Source organism: Protomyctophum bolini (genome assembly GCF_963924005.1).
Source record: "Protomyctophum bolini genome assembly, chromosome: 14".
Taxonomy (NCBI): domain Eukaryota; kingdom Metazoa; phylum Chordata; class Actinopteri; order Myctophiformes; family Myctophidae; genus Protomyctophum; species Protomyctophum bolini.
In genome coordinates, this window is record NC_137875.1 from 27,944,458 (window position 1) to 27,964,437 (window position 19,980).

The following is a 19,980-nucleotide window of genomic DNA, read 5'->3' on the forward strand; positions in this document are numbered from 1 at the left end:
ATTCACACCGCCACCGCCACTGCTAACTTTAGGAAAGGTCACCAACATATACAGAGATGGCAGTGGGGGTTGGGGCGCTACAATGCCCCCCATCCGTCCACCCCCTCGGACGCCGGTATCCACAGTCCAACACACTTAACTACGTCTAAATAGTATTAGTCCAGCACACTAGCTGCACCCATAGCTTAGGGATTGCAGTAGATGAGTTGTTGGTCACAGAGAAGTATGCAAAAGTGTTGTATCATTTTTGTCAACTATGTGAAAATATGTTGGTGCACTGGACTCCAAAATCATCTTGTCATCTGGTCTTGCACTAAATGAAACAGATCCATTATCAAATTATGCAGACACAGACAGAGCTTCTCTTAACCACTTAAACCTTATATACTTCCTTCCTTTGTACTGCACGTGAAAATAGCCAATCTATGAGTCTACAATGTGTTGTGATGCCCTTGTACTGATTTGCTATTTTAGCTATTTTTGGAAAGGGAAAAAGAACTGTTCACACCTGATCTGGACCTTTTGGATCTGGAACCCTGATCTGGAACTTTGGGTCTGAAAGGCCCCTAAGCCTAGTTTATGCCTCGTTGTATATGACTGGGCGTGTTTTTGGTCAGGTGAAACCTGACTAACATCTAGGTGTGAAATGTACGCGACCAGTCACGAACTAGTCGATTCCAGGGTTGCTAAACTTGGTTTATTTTTCCCCCACAGTTGCTTGCCTGGTTTTTGGAGGTTGGTTAGCTTATTTCTGGCAACACTGGCAACAACCTCGTGATTGGCTGCTTCTAGCCAATGGGGCGGCAAAACGGCCTCTGGGCAATGGGAAGGGCCCAAGGGGAGAGGCATATATCCCTGGCAGCCACGCACTGTCTGATACAGTGCAGACTCGCAACGCAGCAGACAAATATGATCACCCACAGTCACGGCTTGGCGGAGAAGACACGTTTGCAATGTTTGAACGTCACTCGATATAACTTCAAACCAAATGCGGCTGCATACACGTTACTAAAATAATAATCATACTAATATGGGGGCAAGAACACAACGGAGACAGCGCTTCTTTCTACTGACAAATATCTGTTTTTTTTGTTGTTAGTTTATTCAGTTGAAAACCGGTTGTTTTCGATGAATGAGGCGGTCATACAACCAAGCATGAATCAAGCTTTGCCACTGCCCTCAGCACTGCTGTATTAATCAAAGAGCAGCTCCCGTTGTCAGGAAACATTCAAATACATTATTGACCCTGTAGCTCACATTGCTTCCTGTTACTGGGAACGCTGCCAGGAACAAAAAAAAAAGAAAAAACAGTGATATTACTGAAAACATTGCCCCGTCTAAACTCCTGGAATAAAATAATTCCAAGGTGGGTACGCTGTGAAATCCTCAGTGTTATTTAACTTTGTGTGTACAAATATAACCAAATGGACCAGTACCGTACAGGTCCATTCCAGATTGATCATTTAACACAGTGGATTTTATTGTGTAGTGCAGCTTTTCACATGGCAAACAAAACTACCTGTCCCTTTTTAAGGAGATTCAGTCACACTTTTATAGTACAGTATGAGCTACATGTACAACACCAGCCTCACTCTTTCACTTGTCCTGTGTGTGTGTGTGTGTGTGTGTGTGTGTGTGTCTCCACACTGGAGACTGTAATCTCTGAGCAGCTATTAGCTGGGACCCTCACAGACGGTCTCAGGCAAAAAGATGAGCCACGAGGCACTTCCTCTCGTAAATCAAGCGGTGAGCTGGGAAACAGCTGCCAGACCTTAGCTCGGGCTCCCGCTCACTCCACTCGGGAGATTGGGGGGGGGGGGGGGTCTGCTGGTGATGGGAGTGGGAGAGAGATAGAGAGATAGAGAGAGAGAAAAGAGAAAAGAGAGCCAGAGTAGAGCAGGGCTAGTTGCTGAGGGAAGGGGGTGGGGGAAGAGTGGGGTATACAGGAAGTGACCCTGTGACCCGGCCTGCTGCCCCTGGTGTCAGGTTACACAGTGGATGGGAAGGGGGGAGGGGGGGGGATTGACATAAACTAAAAAGGAGCGAGGCCTTGACGGGCTCACATGGATGTCTACACTCAACAGAGTGCACACACACAAACACGTTACACTCAACAGAGTGCACGCACACAAACACGTTACGCAAAGCAGATTATCTGCGACACGCATTGGAGCCTCCGTGCTGGACTCGACTTTAGAGACGAATGAGATGCATTTTCAATGCGCGCAAACTTTTCTTGTTTTTTGATGAATGGATGAATTTTCATCTAGTCTAGCCGTTCTGGTAGCATTGGGAAGCCATGAGTACGATAAGGCTGCGTAGGACAGGGTCCCCCCCCACCGCCCCAATCCCAAGCCTCTACCCCTGGGAAAGAGGACCTTGAGAAGTTTCCCATGAGGGGAGATGGGAGTTTCATAGTGGACCAATGAGTTGATATGGTAGTCCAATGGAAGCATGCACACAGACATGTGTGCATTTATCCTTTTGTTAACGCTAAGGTTACATAACCAAAAGGCCTGGAACGGTTCATTAGGTTACATTTTTACACTTTCAAGAGTTAAATGAACAACTTTACAGTGGAGGAACCACGTTTTAGATTTGTTATGACTACGTTTGTGATCCTGATTCTTGCGTGTCTTTGTTTAGCATAGCCCTGCCCCTTTCCATTCATATAGTTGTGTGTGTGTGTGTGTGTGTGTGTGTGTGTATATATATATATATATATATATATATATATATATATAGCAGTCAGTCTTATACTGGTGTCAGTCTGTGGTATAAAGTAACTAAGTGCATGTACTAATTTTGAAGTATTTGTATTTTACTTGAGTATTTCCAATTTCCAATACTTCTACTCCACTACATATCAGATTCAAATATTGTACTTTTACTCCACTACATTTACCGGTATGTATAAACTTTAGTTACTAGTTACTTTGTAGATTTTGATTATTAATATTATTACAGAGCATGCTTACCGTGAACACGTCGTCGTCGCCCAGCTCTGCCTCGTTCTGGAGTGTCGTAGAGGAAGTCGTGGAACCTACGGCGAGAAGAATTCAAACCCTTTAAAGATTGATTGATAGTGATTTTTGTACTTTCTGTTTTGTATGTGTCTATGGTGGTTTGGTCAAAGGCGGCCTTAGGGTTGGGAGGCCCCGTTCATAACGTAATATGATTTTAATAATTATTAATAAACATTTTCTTTTTTTTGGCCTGCAAGCATTGTGTGCGGTGTCAGTGTGTATTATCGGACTTCAAAGCATGAACAGCATACAGCACATTATAGCCAAGTAGAAGAAAACACAACAGCAGCTTAATTAAAAACAAAGGGAATCTACCAACGCGCCTCAAGCCTGGAACGGGTAGTCCGGGTGCATCACAGGAACAGAGGACAACAGTAGCAGAGGAAGGAGAAGACGCTGGAGCAGCACGGACAATTCAAGCCTTTTATTTAGGTGCTAGTACAAAGATTGCCGCCCTAACGTCTTCTCCTTCCCCTACAGCTTGATTAAACTATTATTTTACTTTGTCTTGAAGGGTACAACGGAATCTTAAACTGGCAGGCTGCAAGTCCATGAACACACCAAAACACATCGCTGTCGGAACAGAAGGTGATGCTGAATGCTGAACAAAGAGCTTGTCGGAACAGAAAGCTTGGTGGATGGAAATGTCTCATAAGGGAGGTCAAAAGAAGTCAAATGGAGTCTGTACGGCTGAAGATAAATGAACACATGACGTCGGTGCGGAAGGAGATATTGTATGTTTTGGAGAAGCAGCAGCGTACGTTTGTTTTGTCTATGAAATATTAATTCTGTTTCTGCTTTGAGCTGAGGAGTAGCCTATTAAGATGTGAATAATGTTGATGCGCTTTTGAATATGACAATGCTGTATCCATTATAACGTTGCTCAGCTGTACAGTTCAGGCAGTACTCAAAGCCAGGTTGTTGTGATGAATGATCATTGGACAGTTTCCTCAGAGCTTTCAGTTGTTGTGTCCATGGTCCGTCCACCTTTAAGATTAACGTCTTGCTTGTGCATCTTCCTCTCGTTTGAAAGTGTCTGTGGTATATTTTACTTTTATTGATACAAATAGTTTTGACAGTTTAAATCTGCATGCAGGCATTACTCTCAACAATTACGCAGCAACAACGCCACTCTTGCATCCTGTCGCCACATCATAATGAAGTGCCTTCCCATTGCCTCCAAATGCTGCACATTTTACCCAGGTTATTAACAGGATATAGGTGTAAGTTGTTACTTAACAGCGTGAGAGGCAAGGAACCGAGTGAGTGAGAGAGATGGGGCAAGAGAGGGGGCCTCTCAGTGAGCGTAGGAGACAGGGTTTTAGGGAGCGCTTGTTTTGCATCACGAGGCCCCCTGGCAGGTGGAGGCTGTTTCAATTGAAACGAATGAAACCCGCTTTATATGGATTTGAAACGGCACCGCTAAAAAACAACTTTTTGCCCTGAGCCGGTTGCTAGGCAACACCTTCATCACCCCCGTACGGAACGCACTCGCGCATGTGTAGACTACTGATATAAGTAGCATCTTGTATGGCTCTTTACTCAAAAACTACGTTGCTGTCCGTTGTGCTGATCAGACATCTGATTTGAACTGATCTGATTTCAGAATTTTCTGCGCTTTGCGATTGAAATATAAATGTTTCTCGACAAAGATAGCTACTGCTAACATTAGCCTTTTCTTACAATGGAGGTCTGCAAGCCTCCTCCGAGCAGGGAAAACGGAAGTACTTGAGTAGTAATCTCCCGGCTGCAGTCTAAAGCCCAAACCACACCAAAGGGTCGCCATGCAACTCCTTTGCGTGGAGTTGCATGGTGACCCTTTGGTGTGGTTTGGGCCATTGAATTCAACCAGTTGAATTACTTGGGACAACTTGGGTCAATGTGCAACAGGACATATCACACCGCTGGGACAACGCTAAAACCGTCTCGACCCTTTGGTGTGGTTAGGGCTTAAGTGTTGTCCACTTAAGTGTTGTTTTACTACTTTCCATTAGTTCAATATATTCTAAACACACAGACGTAAACTAAAAGGGTGTTCAACAGCACTGATATATTCAAAGATTTGCACACTGCTATTCAACGGCTGAGGTTTATAATAATATTTAACGTCTTTTCAGTTTGACACTGTTGATGTTTACTGCATTAGCACAGACTAAGTCTCAAAGTGCTCTCGACTTGGAAATGTCTTACTACATTAAGTCTATTAATAAATCTTTGACGTTCAGTTAACACTAGTTATTTTGTGATGATCTGCTATCTGTAATTTACTTAAATACAAATACAAAAACAATTTTAAGCGTTAATGGGTCTGTATTCTGGTACCAATCATTGCTACAGTATTTCTCTGCTGTTACCCATGGGAATAAGGAAATACACCAAACGACAAAATGGCACCAGCAACATAAGATATATCACAATGTGTTAAATCGGTTTAAGTGTTTCAGAGTGAATTGTTCCTTTTAACATGCCAATACTCACCTTTTCTAAAGTCCAATAACGTGTGGATAACTAGAAGCAAAACCAAAAATAACTAATTCGTACCTTCTGCCAGGTCCTCGATGGCTTTCCTCACGCCCCGGTCGAAGGCCCTGGCATCGGCAGGACTCTGGAAGGACAGACCACACCTCCTGTCCTCCACCTTCCAGTGGTGGAAGGTGGGCGTGGCCGTAGTGTACACTAGGTCCTTCCTCAGCGGACACTCCAGGATCACCTGTCAATCAACGATTGGGACGGGCCAATCAGAGCATTGCAGACCGAGTGAGCATTGTGCACTGAACCTTCCAAGTAAGCAAACCTTTCTGTGGGTAAACGCTGAAATGCTGCTATGACAGGAAATACCTCTAGTGAATTAATAATAAACTATTTGACAGTTGTCAAACAAGCCTAGCAAGTGAACCACGGGTTCACAATAAGGCAAACCTGGATGATTCATTCTTGCCAAATTAACGAGGTATAGCCATAGATGTCAGACTGTGAAGAAGAGAGGAAACTGACCAATGCCAGCTGAGATAGATAGTAGATACCGGTTTTGCACACATACTACCAATACCAACAAACAGACATTGAAAATAAATTAGAAGTGTGTTCAGAGAAATGTGATGTACACACAGTGATATCCTAGTGAGTGTGCAAACCAAATGTCCCTTAAGGGTCACTGGAGGAGGAATTTACTGTGTAGGAAGGCCCCTAGAAATTAAAAATCACACCCGTGTGAAGTGAGTGGTGCAACTCCATGTGGGGGTCCCCGGAACATCCAGACCCCCAGTAACGTGCCCAGGGGGCCGGGCCGAATCCTGCGAGCCGCCCCACGTCCGAAACAGTTGAGAAACGACAGAGTTACCGTGTTGGAGTCCCTGTACTGTACCCTCTACTGTACTGTACAGTATCGGCACACCCCAAATCATCATATATACAGTTAATATGTGTGTGTGTGTGTTAGGTTGCGCACAGGTGGTGAAAAACAGCCATGATGTTTTCGTGCTCATACCCACCCACCCAGCCAGCCAGCAACCCACACACAGCTCCGTAAGGGAGTGGTTGCACCACTCAATTTTTTTTGTATATGCTGCAGTGCATGCATCTGTGTCAAACAAAAACGTAATGCGTGATTACATCAGCAAGTCTCATGACTAATCATGAATCAGTATTTCATTCATCTGCGTGATTCCATTTTCATTCATACACAACTGATTATCATTATGGAGACTCTACAGGGCTGCTGCTTCTGCGTTGTGAATAGAATTCAAGATGGAATTTAATGTGCATCTGTTGTGTACTCGAAATAAATTATTGTAAGTGCACGTGCGACGCATAACAGCAAGTATGCACAGTACCTGTTTGTCCCGCAGTCGTTCGCCATGGATTAGGAAGTGGCTAGAGTGCGTACTGGAGCTAGGCATAGGGGCCAGGTTGGGGGCCAGATCCGGAGGCAGCAGCCGACACACACCCACCCTGCTCAGAGCCCCTCCATCCTGGGCCAACCAGCCACCGCTAGAGTCGTCCCGCGTCATCACCACCGCTTTCACACGCACGATGTAGCTATCACTGGATGGAGGGAGAGAGGCAGAGAGGGTAGATTGAGAGGCAGAGAGGGTAGATTGAGAGGCAGAGAGGGTAGATTGAGAGGCACAGTTAGAGAGAGGCAAAGGAAGAGAGGGAGACAGAGAGACAGTGCCAGTTTATTAAAGGTCTGGTGACAGGTTTTCTGACCTCAATTGCACCCAAAAAACCTGAACTTTGAACATTCAGTGGATTTTCTGTGATCTGGGGTTTTCTGAATAATTAGGCCCTCCCCTCTCCTATGCTTCAGCCCCTGGATGGGCGGAGCAGGGGTGATGATTGACAGGCAGAGTGCCATCTGCTGGCTAAAATAAGGCGTTTCTTTCCATTGCATCTGAAGAAGCTTTAAGGGCCTTGCAAACATGCGCCTATAGTTCATTTTCAATGAGACCTGCATTTTTGCTCGGAGAAGTCGCAGTGCGACAATGCAAGCGTATTTACGTGAGCGCGGTCCCGTGAATTTGTTGCACACGTGCATGTTGCGCGCACACGCCCGCCAGACCTGGATTCAGCTTTTTTTTTTACGCTTGCGTTGTTGCGCCTCTCTTTAACAGACCTGGAGGAGACCTGTGTTGATCCAGGCAACAACACCTGCGTTCCTCGCTTCACGTTTGCAAGGCCAAATCATTTTCTGACTCGAATAGATAAATCTTTAAAACATGCTTAACAAGAGCAGATGTTCCGATAACCGATAACCGAAGCCTTTCTGACAGACTAACGCTGGTATCGAAACAACTCTTAAGTATGAGGATGAAAGCTTGCTAATGAATAGCTGTTATTAGTCGGACTCACACAGTGACAGAATGTCTGAGGGCGTCTAAAGTCAGGCCTTTACTGGGGCCAGACTCTGTAGGGTGGGAGGTGGTGTACCAGGACATGTGTTATATGCAATATGCATTGCATTCACACACGCACGGACGCACGGGTCCGCCGGGTCGGCAACCTTAACCACTTAAACTGCATGGTGTAGTGCATTTTCTGTTGTTGTGTTCGTCGTGTTGTGAGCTTGTTACACTGGGCAGCTATAGACGATGTGTTAACTCTGACGGTAAGGGTTAATGTGTTCAATTTTCGCAGCAGATGAAACATACAGGTAATAATCCAGCAGCAATTGCAGTGAAAGCAAATGACGAGATCAAACTATTCAATTCTTTGTTTTCTTTCCTTTTTTGCATTTGGAATACATATTGTAGCAAGGAACCGCATACCGGTTTGTTTACACAAGCCACCTGGCTGGCAACTTGCCAATACATGTGTTGTAGGCTATGACGTACATTTATTTGATAGAAATGTTGTTTTTGTATTTTTAAAATATTGGAGGATTTAAAATGGATGTGATGAATTTAAGTTAAAATGTGACAAAAACTAATTGTTTGTAAAGCTACAGGGAGCCACTAGGGAGGGCCTAAAGAGCTGTATGGAGCCACTAGGGAGGGCCTAAAGAGCTGCATGGAGCCACTAGGGAGGGCCTAAAGAGCTGCATGGAGCCACTAGGGAGGGCCTAAAGAGCTACATGGAGCCACTAGGGAGGGCATAAAGAGCTGGATGGAGCCACTAGGGAGGGCCTAAAGAGGGCCTAAAGAGCTGCATGGAGCCACTAGGGAGGGCCTAAAGAGCTGTATGGAGCCACTAGGGAGGGCATAAAGAGCTACATGGAGCCACTAGGGAGGGCATAAAGAGCTGTATGGAGCCACTAGGGAGGGCCTAAAGAGCTGCATGGAGCCACTAGGGAGGGCCTAAAGAGCTGTATGGAGCCACTAGGGAGGGCCTAAAGAGCTGTATGGAGCCACTAGGGAGGGCCTAAAGAGCTGCATGGAGCCACTAGGGAGGGCCTAAAGAGCTGCATGGAGCCACTAGGGAGGGCCTAAAGAGCTGCATGGAGCCACTAGGGAGGGCCTAAAGAGCTGCATGGAGCCACTAGGGAGGGCCTAAAGAGCTGTATGTGGCTCAAGAGTTGCTGACCTTCCTAAATATTCTGGGAGGAAACCAATCCATTCCTCAGACCAATGAGCTTCCAACTCTGACAAAACTTCTCCATATATATATTAGTGTTGTCGAAAATATCGATATATCGATAAATATCGATTCTGAAAAATAAAAAACGATTCGATATGACTTTTCCAAAGTATCGATACTAAGTGCCGCTCCGTTCTCCCGTTGGAACTTGAGACATGCTCCTGCCCAGTGCCCAGTGCACAGTCAAACAGCCCCCTCCCTCAGCCCTCTCCCTCCTGAGCCTTGAGGGAGAGGAGGGACTGCGCTCAGTCACCGCTCACTGCGCTCAGTACACTAGTCTGTCTCGTTCTGTCACTTCTGTCCCGGGTGTCCCCCCGCTGTGTTCTTAACTTCTTTAACAGGTCGCTCGTATTTCTATAAAGAATCCGATGAACACGGAGAGCCAAAGAGGACAGTTGCCAAAGCCCACAATTACATCCTACTCTACTTGTTGTTGCTGTTCCTCATGTTAGCGATAGCTGCTAAAGCTATCAACAGTAGCCTAAACACAACATTGCTAATTTGCTAGGCTAGCAAGCTAACGTTGTGTTACGGTGTGTGCGTGTGTGTGTGCGCGTGCGTGCGCGGGGGATTCTGAATATTAAAATAATAATAGTAGTTTGAGTATGCTGGCCATGATGCATTGAATAATATCTGAATAGAACATTAACTAGAGTTATAAATAAGGAATAGAAACCAAGATGATGTGGTTGACTATCGTCAGAAAGAAATTAAATTGTGGTTGTGCTTTACTTTCCTTTTATGTGTAGGCCTAGCTGGTTTATAATCCATAGTTACTATGTATAATAATAATATTATACATAGTAACTATGGATTATAAACCTAAAATAATAATTATTATAATAATTATAGGCATAATATTATACATAGTAACTATGGATTATAAACCTAAAATAATAATAATAATTATAATAATTATAGGCATAATAATAATAAAAATAATAAACATTTTAAAAACTATGAAAGTGCATAATACTGCACAGCTTTTATTTGTACTTGCAATGTTAAAGCCTCAGAAATCGCCGTGGTTGCGTGGTATCGAAATATAAATACTTTTCCAAATATCGTATCGAAGTTGAAAATCCAGTATCGTGACAACACTAATATATATATATATATATATATACACGTGTGTGTGTGTGTGTGTGTGTGTGTGTGTGTGTGTCAAATTCCACCCTAACAGCAGGCCCACAGTAGTCAATTCACATACGATGAGCAGACGCACACTACATTTAAGTAGCATCACACAACAGGAAGTGCTTTACAGTGCCAGTGGTTCCCAAACATTTTAGCCTGTGACGCAAAAAATAAATAGCCGATCTACAAGATCACAACGCAGTTTTTAAAGACAATTTATTTCTTTGATGTATCTGTATTATTTTATTTCTCAATTACATTTTTTGAAAATATTTGATAAAAATGTGTTTGTGAACAGTGCTTTACAGTACACTGAACAGTCCTTTACAGTACACTGTGAACAGTGCTTTACAGTACACTGTGAAGTGCTTTACAGTACACTGAACAGTGCTTTACAGTACACTGTGAACAGTGCTTTACAGTACACTGTGTGAACAGTGCTTTACAGTACACTGTGAACAGTGCTTTACAGTAGACTGTGTGAACAGTGCTTTACAGTAGACTGTGTGAACAGTGCTTTACAGTACACTGTGAACAGTGCTTTACAGTACACTGTGTAAACAGTGCTTTACAGTACACTGTGTAAACAGTGCTTTACAGTACACTGTGTGAACAGTGCTTTACAGTAGACTGTGTGAACAGTGCTTTACAGTACACTGTTAACAGTGCTTTACAGTGTGAACAGTGCTTTACAGTACACTGTGAACAGTGATTTACAGTACACTGTGTGAACAGTGCTTTACAGTACACTGTGTGAACAGTGCTTTACAGTACACTGAACAGTGCTTTACAGTGTGAACAGTGCTTTACAGTACACTGTGAACAGTGATTTACAGTACACTGTGTGAACAGTGCTTTACAGTACACTGTGTGAACAGTGCTTTACAGTACACTGTGAACAGTGCTTTACAGTGTGAACAGTGCTTTACAGTACACTGTGTGAACAGTGCTTTACAGTACACTGTGAACAGTGCTTTACAGTACACTGTTAACAGTGCTTTACAGTACACTGTGTGAACAGTGCTTTACAGTACACTGTGTGAACAGTGCTTTACAGTACACTGTTAACAGTGCTTTACAGTACACTGTGAACAGTGCTTTACAGTAGACTGTGTGAACAGTGCTTTACAGTACACTGTTAACAGTGCTTTACAGTACACTGAACAGTGCTTTACAGTACACTGTGTAAACAGTGCTTTACAGTACACTGTGAACAGTGCTTTACAGTACACTGTGAACAGTGCTTTACAGTGTGAACAGTGCTTTACAGTACACTGTGAACAGTGCTTTACAGTACACTGTGAACAGTGCTTTACAGTACACTGTGTGAACAGTGCTTTGCAGTACACTGTTAACAGTGCTTTACAGTACACTGAACAGTGCTTTACAGTACACTGTGAACAGTGATTTACAGTACACTGTGAACAGTGATTTACAGTACACTATGAACAGTGCTTTACAGTATACTGTTAGTGCTTTACAGTACACTGTGTAGATATTGATAATAGCGGTGATTCGGTCCATTCAGCATGACCTTGAGTGTGAATTTGTACACAATAGTTGTTGCACCATAAACTAAGTTTTTTATCAAGTCATAGGAGACAACGGTTTACGATTTTGTCAATGGTTTTATCGTTGATTTGGTTCCACCAACAAATATAACCTAGGTCTTTCAGGACTCCATCGAAAAAACACAAAATAGTCAGCCTAGACTGGGTGGGTAATATAGAACAGGCTAGTAGCTAACATGTTGGAATGCCTCTTGTACATTCAAATTCACTGACCGAAAATAACTCTTGTGGTATACAACAAAACCAATGTTGGCTCTATAGTTTAGACTATTTGATTAACATCAAGCCACTTTTTTTTAACAATACAATAACAAAGAATTCCAACAACAGGGCAATTGGATGCCGTACAGTAAAAAAAACAAAGCCTTCTCAAGGATGGCAGCCACCACCCTTGGCTGCAACACAAATGACACAACAGTGATCTCTACATGAATGACCTGTGACACAAACAGGATACACCACTGTTTGCATATTCCAGTGATGCCTGGCCTGTGTTTGGTAAAAGAAGGCAGTGGAGAACGATACGAGGGGAAGACAGAGAGAGAGCAACAGAGGGAAAGATAACAGGGGAGGTGATGGATAGAGGCGGCAGGAAAGACGACAGAGTGAGAATGATAGAGAACTGGAGTGAATGAAGGCGTTGTTACATAATTAGCTTTAGCTCAGACAGCCTCAGCGATTTGATGCTCCCCACACACACACACACACACAGGTGGCAAGACTGGTTCACCAGCACCCACCCACACATTCACAAAACCGACTGACTGAGTGACATACAGTGAAAGACAGAACAGTCAAAACATACCCGTCTGACTCCATAGTACAGATATACATAAATGCACGTACTTGAATCCCTTAAATTAACTGACCATCGCATAAGAAGTCCCACTAAATTAAATTTACATTAAAGTCTGACTCTGACAGAAGTTAACTGAAGCACACACACACACACACACACACACACACACACACACACACACCTCTAACAGAAATAAGTAACGCTAGATTCTGAGCTAAATAAGACCATGTGGTTTGAGAGATACATGATCCCGGCTATCAACTCCCTGAGATGAACTTGTCACATTCTGTGTCGTCTCGTGACCCATGTTTAAAACACAGTCTGTAGACGCAGCCCTGCAATCTGTGGTTGGAACACACAGACAGACAGCCAGCCACAACCAGCGGCACTGTGCTACTTCTACATGCTAGGGTTCCCAAACTGTGGGTCGGGACCCATGTTTGGATCACAGACCACATTTTGTAGATCACGAGTAAATATCCCCTTTTTTCATTGCCTACAAAAAACACACACACACACACACACACACACACACACACACACACACACACACACACACACAGCTAACACGCCAAATAGCTAGCATCACAAGCAAGTAGACCTAACCCAGATGACCGGTCTGTATCATCTACATAGTATTTATCATTTATAACTCTGAAGGTGTTACAAAATAAATGCCAAATTGTCACTTACAGGTTACATTGCACACTCAGGGCTGTATTTTGTGTGTCTTAAGTACCAGGTCTTATTACTTAACTTAAGACCTGGAGGCGTGGTCAATGCTCTTTGGCCACTCAGAATAGCCAAATGGCATTGATCACGCCTCCAGTTCTTAAGTTAAGTAATAAGACCTGGTACTTAAGACACGCAAAATACAGCCCACAGAGTTAAATGAATAGGTTTTCACTGTGCAGTGTACATTACAACACTGCAATGGGTCTGTTATCAGGCTAGGAATCCAGTGCATCATGTGTAACAGATAAAAGGGCCAGTGAGGGCAGCCCAGCCATGTGTGATAAGAGCAGCCTCACTTCCTCTGATAAGGAGTGAATAGACCACACCCCAGGCCTGCTTGACAAACTCTGCTCCAAATATCACTTGTTTATCAGAAAGAAATACACAAATGTATGAATAAATAAATACAAAGTTGGCCAGCTAGAAGTCCTGGTGGTGCCATCAATAGGGCAGATATAAATACTGTCCATTTGTATGTATACTAGTGTCAATCATGGTAGCCTGTACAAAAGGACCTTACATGCTATGCTGTACAGTAAAAACCTAACTAATTTAACTCAGAGCAGAGGGTGTACAAATGTGATCAAATAGGCCAGTGGTTTTCAACCAGTGATCCTTGAGGGGGTTCCAGGTGGTCCCCAGCTAAATTATTGAAAGTTGGTAACCAAATGGACCCTTATAGATCTTTGACTCTTCACGTGTCCCTTTGGTTTCATTTCATGCTCTCAAGAGTTAAATTACACATTTAGAGAGAATGTAGAATTGTTATTTTGAACAACGTTCTCCTGTTATCTACTATGGTACCACATCAATACAGCATGGAATTGTGGACAAAATCTTATCCAACGACAACAAAATATTTGTAGGTTTTGGGTCTGAGAGGCTAAATCTCATCAAATGGTGATCTGTGTCTCAAATGCCAAATAAATAATGGGCCTTGATATGAGAAGTGAAATAGGCCCATAAGAGGTGAGCCCCTTTGGTTACACTGTACACTACACACTCTCAGAGTAACTCAAATGAATGCTGAGGATTACGGCATGTGCACAGGGACAGTGCAAGCAGCAAGACATACCGCTACTTAAAAGCAGTGGTTCCCAAACTTTGAACTTTGAACGTCAGGTCGAGACCCAAAAGAGAGCCGATTAGATGTTTGTCTGGGACCCAAACTGGTGAAAACAGCAGATCTAAAAGTGCACAACACGTTGCGAGCTATCGGCTATTTTCACTACTTATTGCTTTTATTTATGGAATTTCTTAGATTTATAAAATGTATAAAATGATATAAAACCATCTATTGAAATACACATTTTTTTTATGTAGGAAAAGGAAATGGGATATATTTTTTACTTGTGTCGTGACTCGTGACCCATAAAAATTGGTCTGTGACCCACAAATGGGCCCACTGTTTGGGAAACAGAATGGACCATATAGTAGCACTCTACAGAGTACATTGTAGAGGAGAGAGAGAGATGGAAAGATATACAGACAGGGTGTGAGAAGCAGATCATTAGTCAGCGGGGTGAGAGGAATTTATTCAGGACTATTGACACTCGAGGCCCCCCGAGGGAAAGTCTGATCGGCTATCCGTCAATCAGCTGTAGTTATTGGCAACGCTCACATGTCTAGGCTGCACACTGTGCGTGTCCCACAAAGGTCATAAACTCGCAGAATAGAGCTATAGCTAACATCCCATAGCTAACTGACCAATCATATTGTGAGTTTGGCTCACCCATCCCCCCCCCCCCCCCCCCATGAGAAACCTACAGTTCAGTTGGCCTACTACAGCATTTGATATCAAAGATTCAGTGCCTTGAAGACTAATAACAGTGGGTACTCTCTTTGCAATCTTGATAGCAAATGACGAGGTCAGCTAAGTTTATGAATGAAACCACACAAATTGCAATATGGCGTTCAGTGGCAAAACCTAACTACCGGTATACAGGGAAAGTCTGGATGGCATCATCCTGGCATTGACTCGTTCGATTGATTTTACATACAGACAAACACTCAGTCCAAAAGGGATAGCAGCACTTAGGGTCTTGTTTCCATTTAGGCCCTATGCAATAAATTCATAGCTGGTGGTGGACAGGTGCAGGTGTCTCCTTTGGGTCAATCTTTATAAATACACCTGTAAGTACAAAGCTGCTTCACAACAACAGTGTTAGGAAAACTAACCCTTTCTCACTTGTTGTAAGTAATGTGGCAAGTAATGTGGCAATCTTCACCCATGCACAGCTGAACTGGGAATGAAGACGTACATTTTCCGACAGTATTTTTGTAGCTACGTGGGAAGTGATGCTTTAAATCCCATGACCTGTGACGCTATTCAATTTTGTTGCAGACGATTTGGAAAACAGAGCAAGCAATACAGCCAATACAGGGTATTGGACCATCCAACTCTGAAATAAGGAAGCTTTTGTCTATTCAAGCCATTACAATCATCATCATGTATGTACATTATACATAATATCCTGTTTTGCCTGCAATTAGACGTCTATAGCGCAATCATTAATATACTGTATCAGTCATCTAATAAACTCCATAAAGGAGGGCAATGTGTGAATGACTATCCACTCTATTCCATTGCCTTCGCCAGATTATTTTTATCCAACAATATTATGGATTCCATGTGGGAAAGGGGCTCAAGAAATTCACTGACATACTGTCAGTTATTACATGCACAGATCATCAACACAGATTATCTACTATTATTCAACTTTTGATTTAATTGGTCTACTTTTGAGCAGACAACCCCTGTTCTAGACATTTTGGCCTGTAACATTAACTGTCATGCTCAAATCATCCCAATTTCCAAACACTGAATAATATGGGTGGCTAACAAACTCATATTGATATCAGAACATACATACATACATACAAAAAGGTGGCCATTGTGCCATTATTATTATTATTTTTTGTATGACATACGACAATTAATCTGTGAAAATGAATTAGATTCTAGCAGAGGCTGTATTTTGCGTGTCTTAAGTACCAGGTCTTATTACCTAACTTGAGTAAACTAAAGACCTGGAGGCGTGATCAATGCTCTTTGGCCACTCAGAATAGCCAAAGAGCATTGATCACGCCTCCAGGTATTTAGTTTACTCAAGTTAGGTAATAAGACCTGGTACTTAAGACACGCAAAATACAGCCCACAGGCTCATTTGAGCAAAAACCTAATAGCTTAGTTACTAAAGTGGTCCTAGCTGAGTAGATTGAACATCATTGGAGAATCTGAATCAGACTAGTGCTGTATGCCATAGCAGGTAAATGTAGCTAGTAGCCCATTATGTCTGCTGAAACTATACAGAAGCTAGACAGCTAGGGAATCGGGATGAGGATCAGCATCTCCAAATCTGAGGCCATGGTTCTCACTTCTCAGCAGGAAACCGGTGGATTGTGCAGTCCAAGTAGGGAAGGTGAAGGAGTTTAAGTATCTCGGGGTCTTGTTCACAAGTGAGGGGGGGACGGAGAAGGAGATCAGTCGGAAAATCTGCGCAGCAGGGGCGGTATTGCAGTCGTTGCACCGCACGGTTGTGACGAAAAGAGAGCTGAGCCAGAAGGCAAAAATCTCTGTCTACCGAGAAATCTTCGTTCCTACTCTCACCTATGGTCATGAAGTGTGGGTCATGGCCGAAAGAATAAGGTCGCGAATACAAGCGGCCAAAATGAGTTTTCTCCGATGGGTGGCTGGCGTCTCCCTTAGAGATAGGGTGAGAAGTTCCGTCACGCGAGAGAGACTCGGAGTAGAACCGCTGCTTCTTCGCCTGGAAAGGAGTCAGCTTAGGTGGTTCAGGCATCTGGTTAGAATGCCTCTCGTGCATCTCCCTAGGGAGGTCCTCGCTGCACTTCCCACTGGAGGAGACCTCCGGGCAGACCAAGGATGAGATGGAGGGATTACATCGACTCACTCGTCTTGGAACGTCTCGGAATCCCCCAGGAGTAAGTTACTAATGTTGCTCTGGAGAGGGAAGTCTGGAGCTCTCTGGTGGAGCTGGTGCACCTGTGACCCGACTACGGATAAGCGGTTGAAGATGGATGGAAGCTAGATAACATTCACATAAACCTAATTTAACAATTATATTTATGAGATTCACAATATTTAGCAGGACTGCTAAAGATTCTCTAAGTTGCTCTGTTCCAGTGTTGATTTCTTAGACTAAAACTAAGACTAAAATGTTCGTCGACTACCCTTTTTGAGTGGTGCAACCACTCCCTTACGGAGCTCGTGGCTGGCTGGCTGGGTGGGTCGCTGGCTGGGTATGAGCACGAAAACAGCATGGTTGTTTTTCACCACCTGTGCGCAACCTAACACACACACAAACACACACGCACGTATTAACTGTATATGACGCTTTCGGGTGTGCCAGTACAGTGACAGTACAGAGTACAGTAGAGGGACCGCCACACCGTAACTCTGTCATTTCTCAACCGCTTCGGACGTGGGGCGGCACGCCGGAACCGGCCCGGCCCCCTGGGTGCGTTCTTGGGGGTCTGGACTCACCCACCCCTGGGGACCCCGACATGGTAACTGTCATTTCTCTACCGTTTCGGACGTGGGGCGGCTCGCCGGAACCGGGCCGGTACCCTGGGTGCGTTCCTGTGGGTCGGGAACCCCCACACAGAGTTGCACCATTCACTTCACATGGATGTGATTTTCACTGACAAAAACGAAATAAAAACGAAATATAAACTAAGATATGATGACTAAAACTATGACTAAATACATTGACAATTTCATCAACCATTAAAAACTAGACCAAAATGTTAGGGGACTAGTGGAGAAGAAGGACTAGTGGAATGTTTAAAATAGTCACAACGTTGTGAGCTTGTAGATCGGCTATTTTCAGCATGCAACCAAGTGTAAAATCAGCCATTATGATACCATTATGGCCCTCCAAAATACATTTTAGTTAACTAAATCAACTGTAGATTTAGTCAACTAAAATCGCATGATATTTAGTCGACTAAAACTAGAACAACATTAAAACATTTGAGATGACAAAAATTACTAAAACTAAGTGGATTTTTTTTGTCCAAAGAATGACTAAAACTGATTATAAATTTGTTGTCAAAATCAACACTGCTCTGTTCCTTCCTTCCAGTCTGCTGCTGTCTAACAAGGCTAAACATAAGTCTTTTTCCATAACCTCCCCATCTGGGAACTGGGAGATGTAACTGTATTCCAGGAGGAAGCCAGCTTCTCCCAAGGTGACTTTGCAGGCCCCTCCGTCGCTGTGGAAATATGACCCGGACTGAAACTAAGCTGATTGGTTATAAACCTCTTATAGGTGATGGAAAAGCTGTCAAAGTCCCGTCTGTAATGCACCAATATCCTCTTAGTCCGACACATTAGACGTATTACATCCAATCTAAGTAACGACTCATTTTCCAACTGACATCAGGGTTTGGTGTAAAACGGTTGATCAAGCCACTATTTAGATAGGATGTTAATGGTTGCTCTCATTATGGCTTGCATGGCTGTCCAGCTCCAAGGCAGAATGTTTTGCTCAGCATATACTCATTTATAAACGGTTGCTGTTGGGAGGAAACCAACTAACTCCACTCAGAGGTTTTTGATTTTTTTTTTTATAAATCAATGCTATTGAACACCCTTTACGTCTGTGTTTGTTTAAAAAAAATATTGAACCAATGGAAAGTAGTAAAAAGCGCTTCGGAGCACCTCTTAAATACATTGGACCCTCAAAATGTCTGCTAAAGCATCTAACTCCACCACCTCTCAGGCTCTCATGCAAGTAATTGACAATATATAAAGTTGCACGCATAAAGTTAGTGGCAAATCAAGCAAAGTGGCAAAGTGAGTTTAACGCAATCAGGTATGACTTTTCTGTTTAGATGTATGGGCTGTCAAGGCCAGGAAGTCATTTTTTTGCCACTCAGTAGGCGTACCTGCATAACTTCCGGGTATGATGATGATGTCTGCCTTCAAGTCAGCCAGGGTATCACCACTCCTCAAAAAACCAACTCTTGACCCCTCATATGTCAAGAAATACAGACCGGTATCACTCCTTTCTTTCCAAAACCCTTGAACGTGTCGTCTCTAACACAACCTGCTGGATCCCAACCAGTCAGGATTCAAGAAGGCACACTCCACAGAAAATGCACTCCTCGCAGTCACAGAAGCACTACATGCTGCCCAGGCTGCTTCCCACTCTGCAGTCCTGATTCTCCTAGACCTATCGGCGGCATTCGACACAGTGAACCACCAGCTGCTCCTAGACACCCTAGCTGATCTAGGCATTAGCGGGATGGCGCTGAAGTGGTTCTCCTCCCATTTCTCTGACTGGACCCACCAGGTTTCTTGGAAAGGTTTGCCATCATCCCCCCGTACCCTCCAAACTGGGGTCCCACAGGGATCTGTACTTGGTCCCCTCCTTTTCTCACTGTAAACTAAATCCCTTGGCACTATCATCTCAGCTCACAATATATCCTATCACTGCTATGCCGATGACACAACTGTTTCTATCCTCCCCCCCCCCCCTCTAGCACCCAGGTGGAAGAGCGCATCCTTGCTGACATCTCACAGTGGATGTCTTCCAACCACCTCAAGCTGAACCCAGACAAGACTGAGCTTCTGTTCTTCCCAGCTAAGTCCTGCCCTATGCGGGAGCTA

General features: G+C 43.7%; 1 protein-coding gene across 1 annotated transcript in view; it reads right to left on the reverse strand.

Annotated features, from left to right (window-relative positions):
- spred2b (sprouty related EVH1 domain containing 2b) overlaps nt 1-19,980 on the reverse strand; it is a 35,032-nt gene that overhangs the window by 9,028 nt on the left and 6,024 nt on the right. Inside the window, exons 2-4 of the mRNA XM_080781507.1 lie at nt 6,860-7,070; nt 5,568-5,736; nt 2,979-3,043 (exon numbers count right to left, since the gene is read on the reverse strand). Coding sequence (XP_080637633.1) covers nt 2,979-3,043; nt 5,568-5,736; nt 6,860-7,070 — 445 coding nt within the window. The remainder of the gene's footprint in view (nt 1-2,978; nt 3,044-5,567; nt 5,737-6,859; nt 7,071-19,980) is intronic.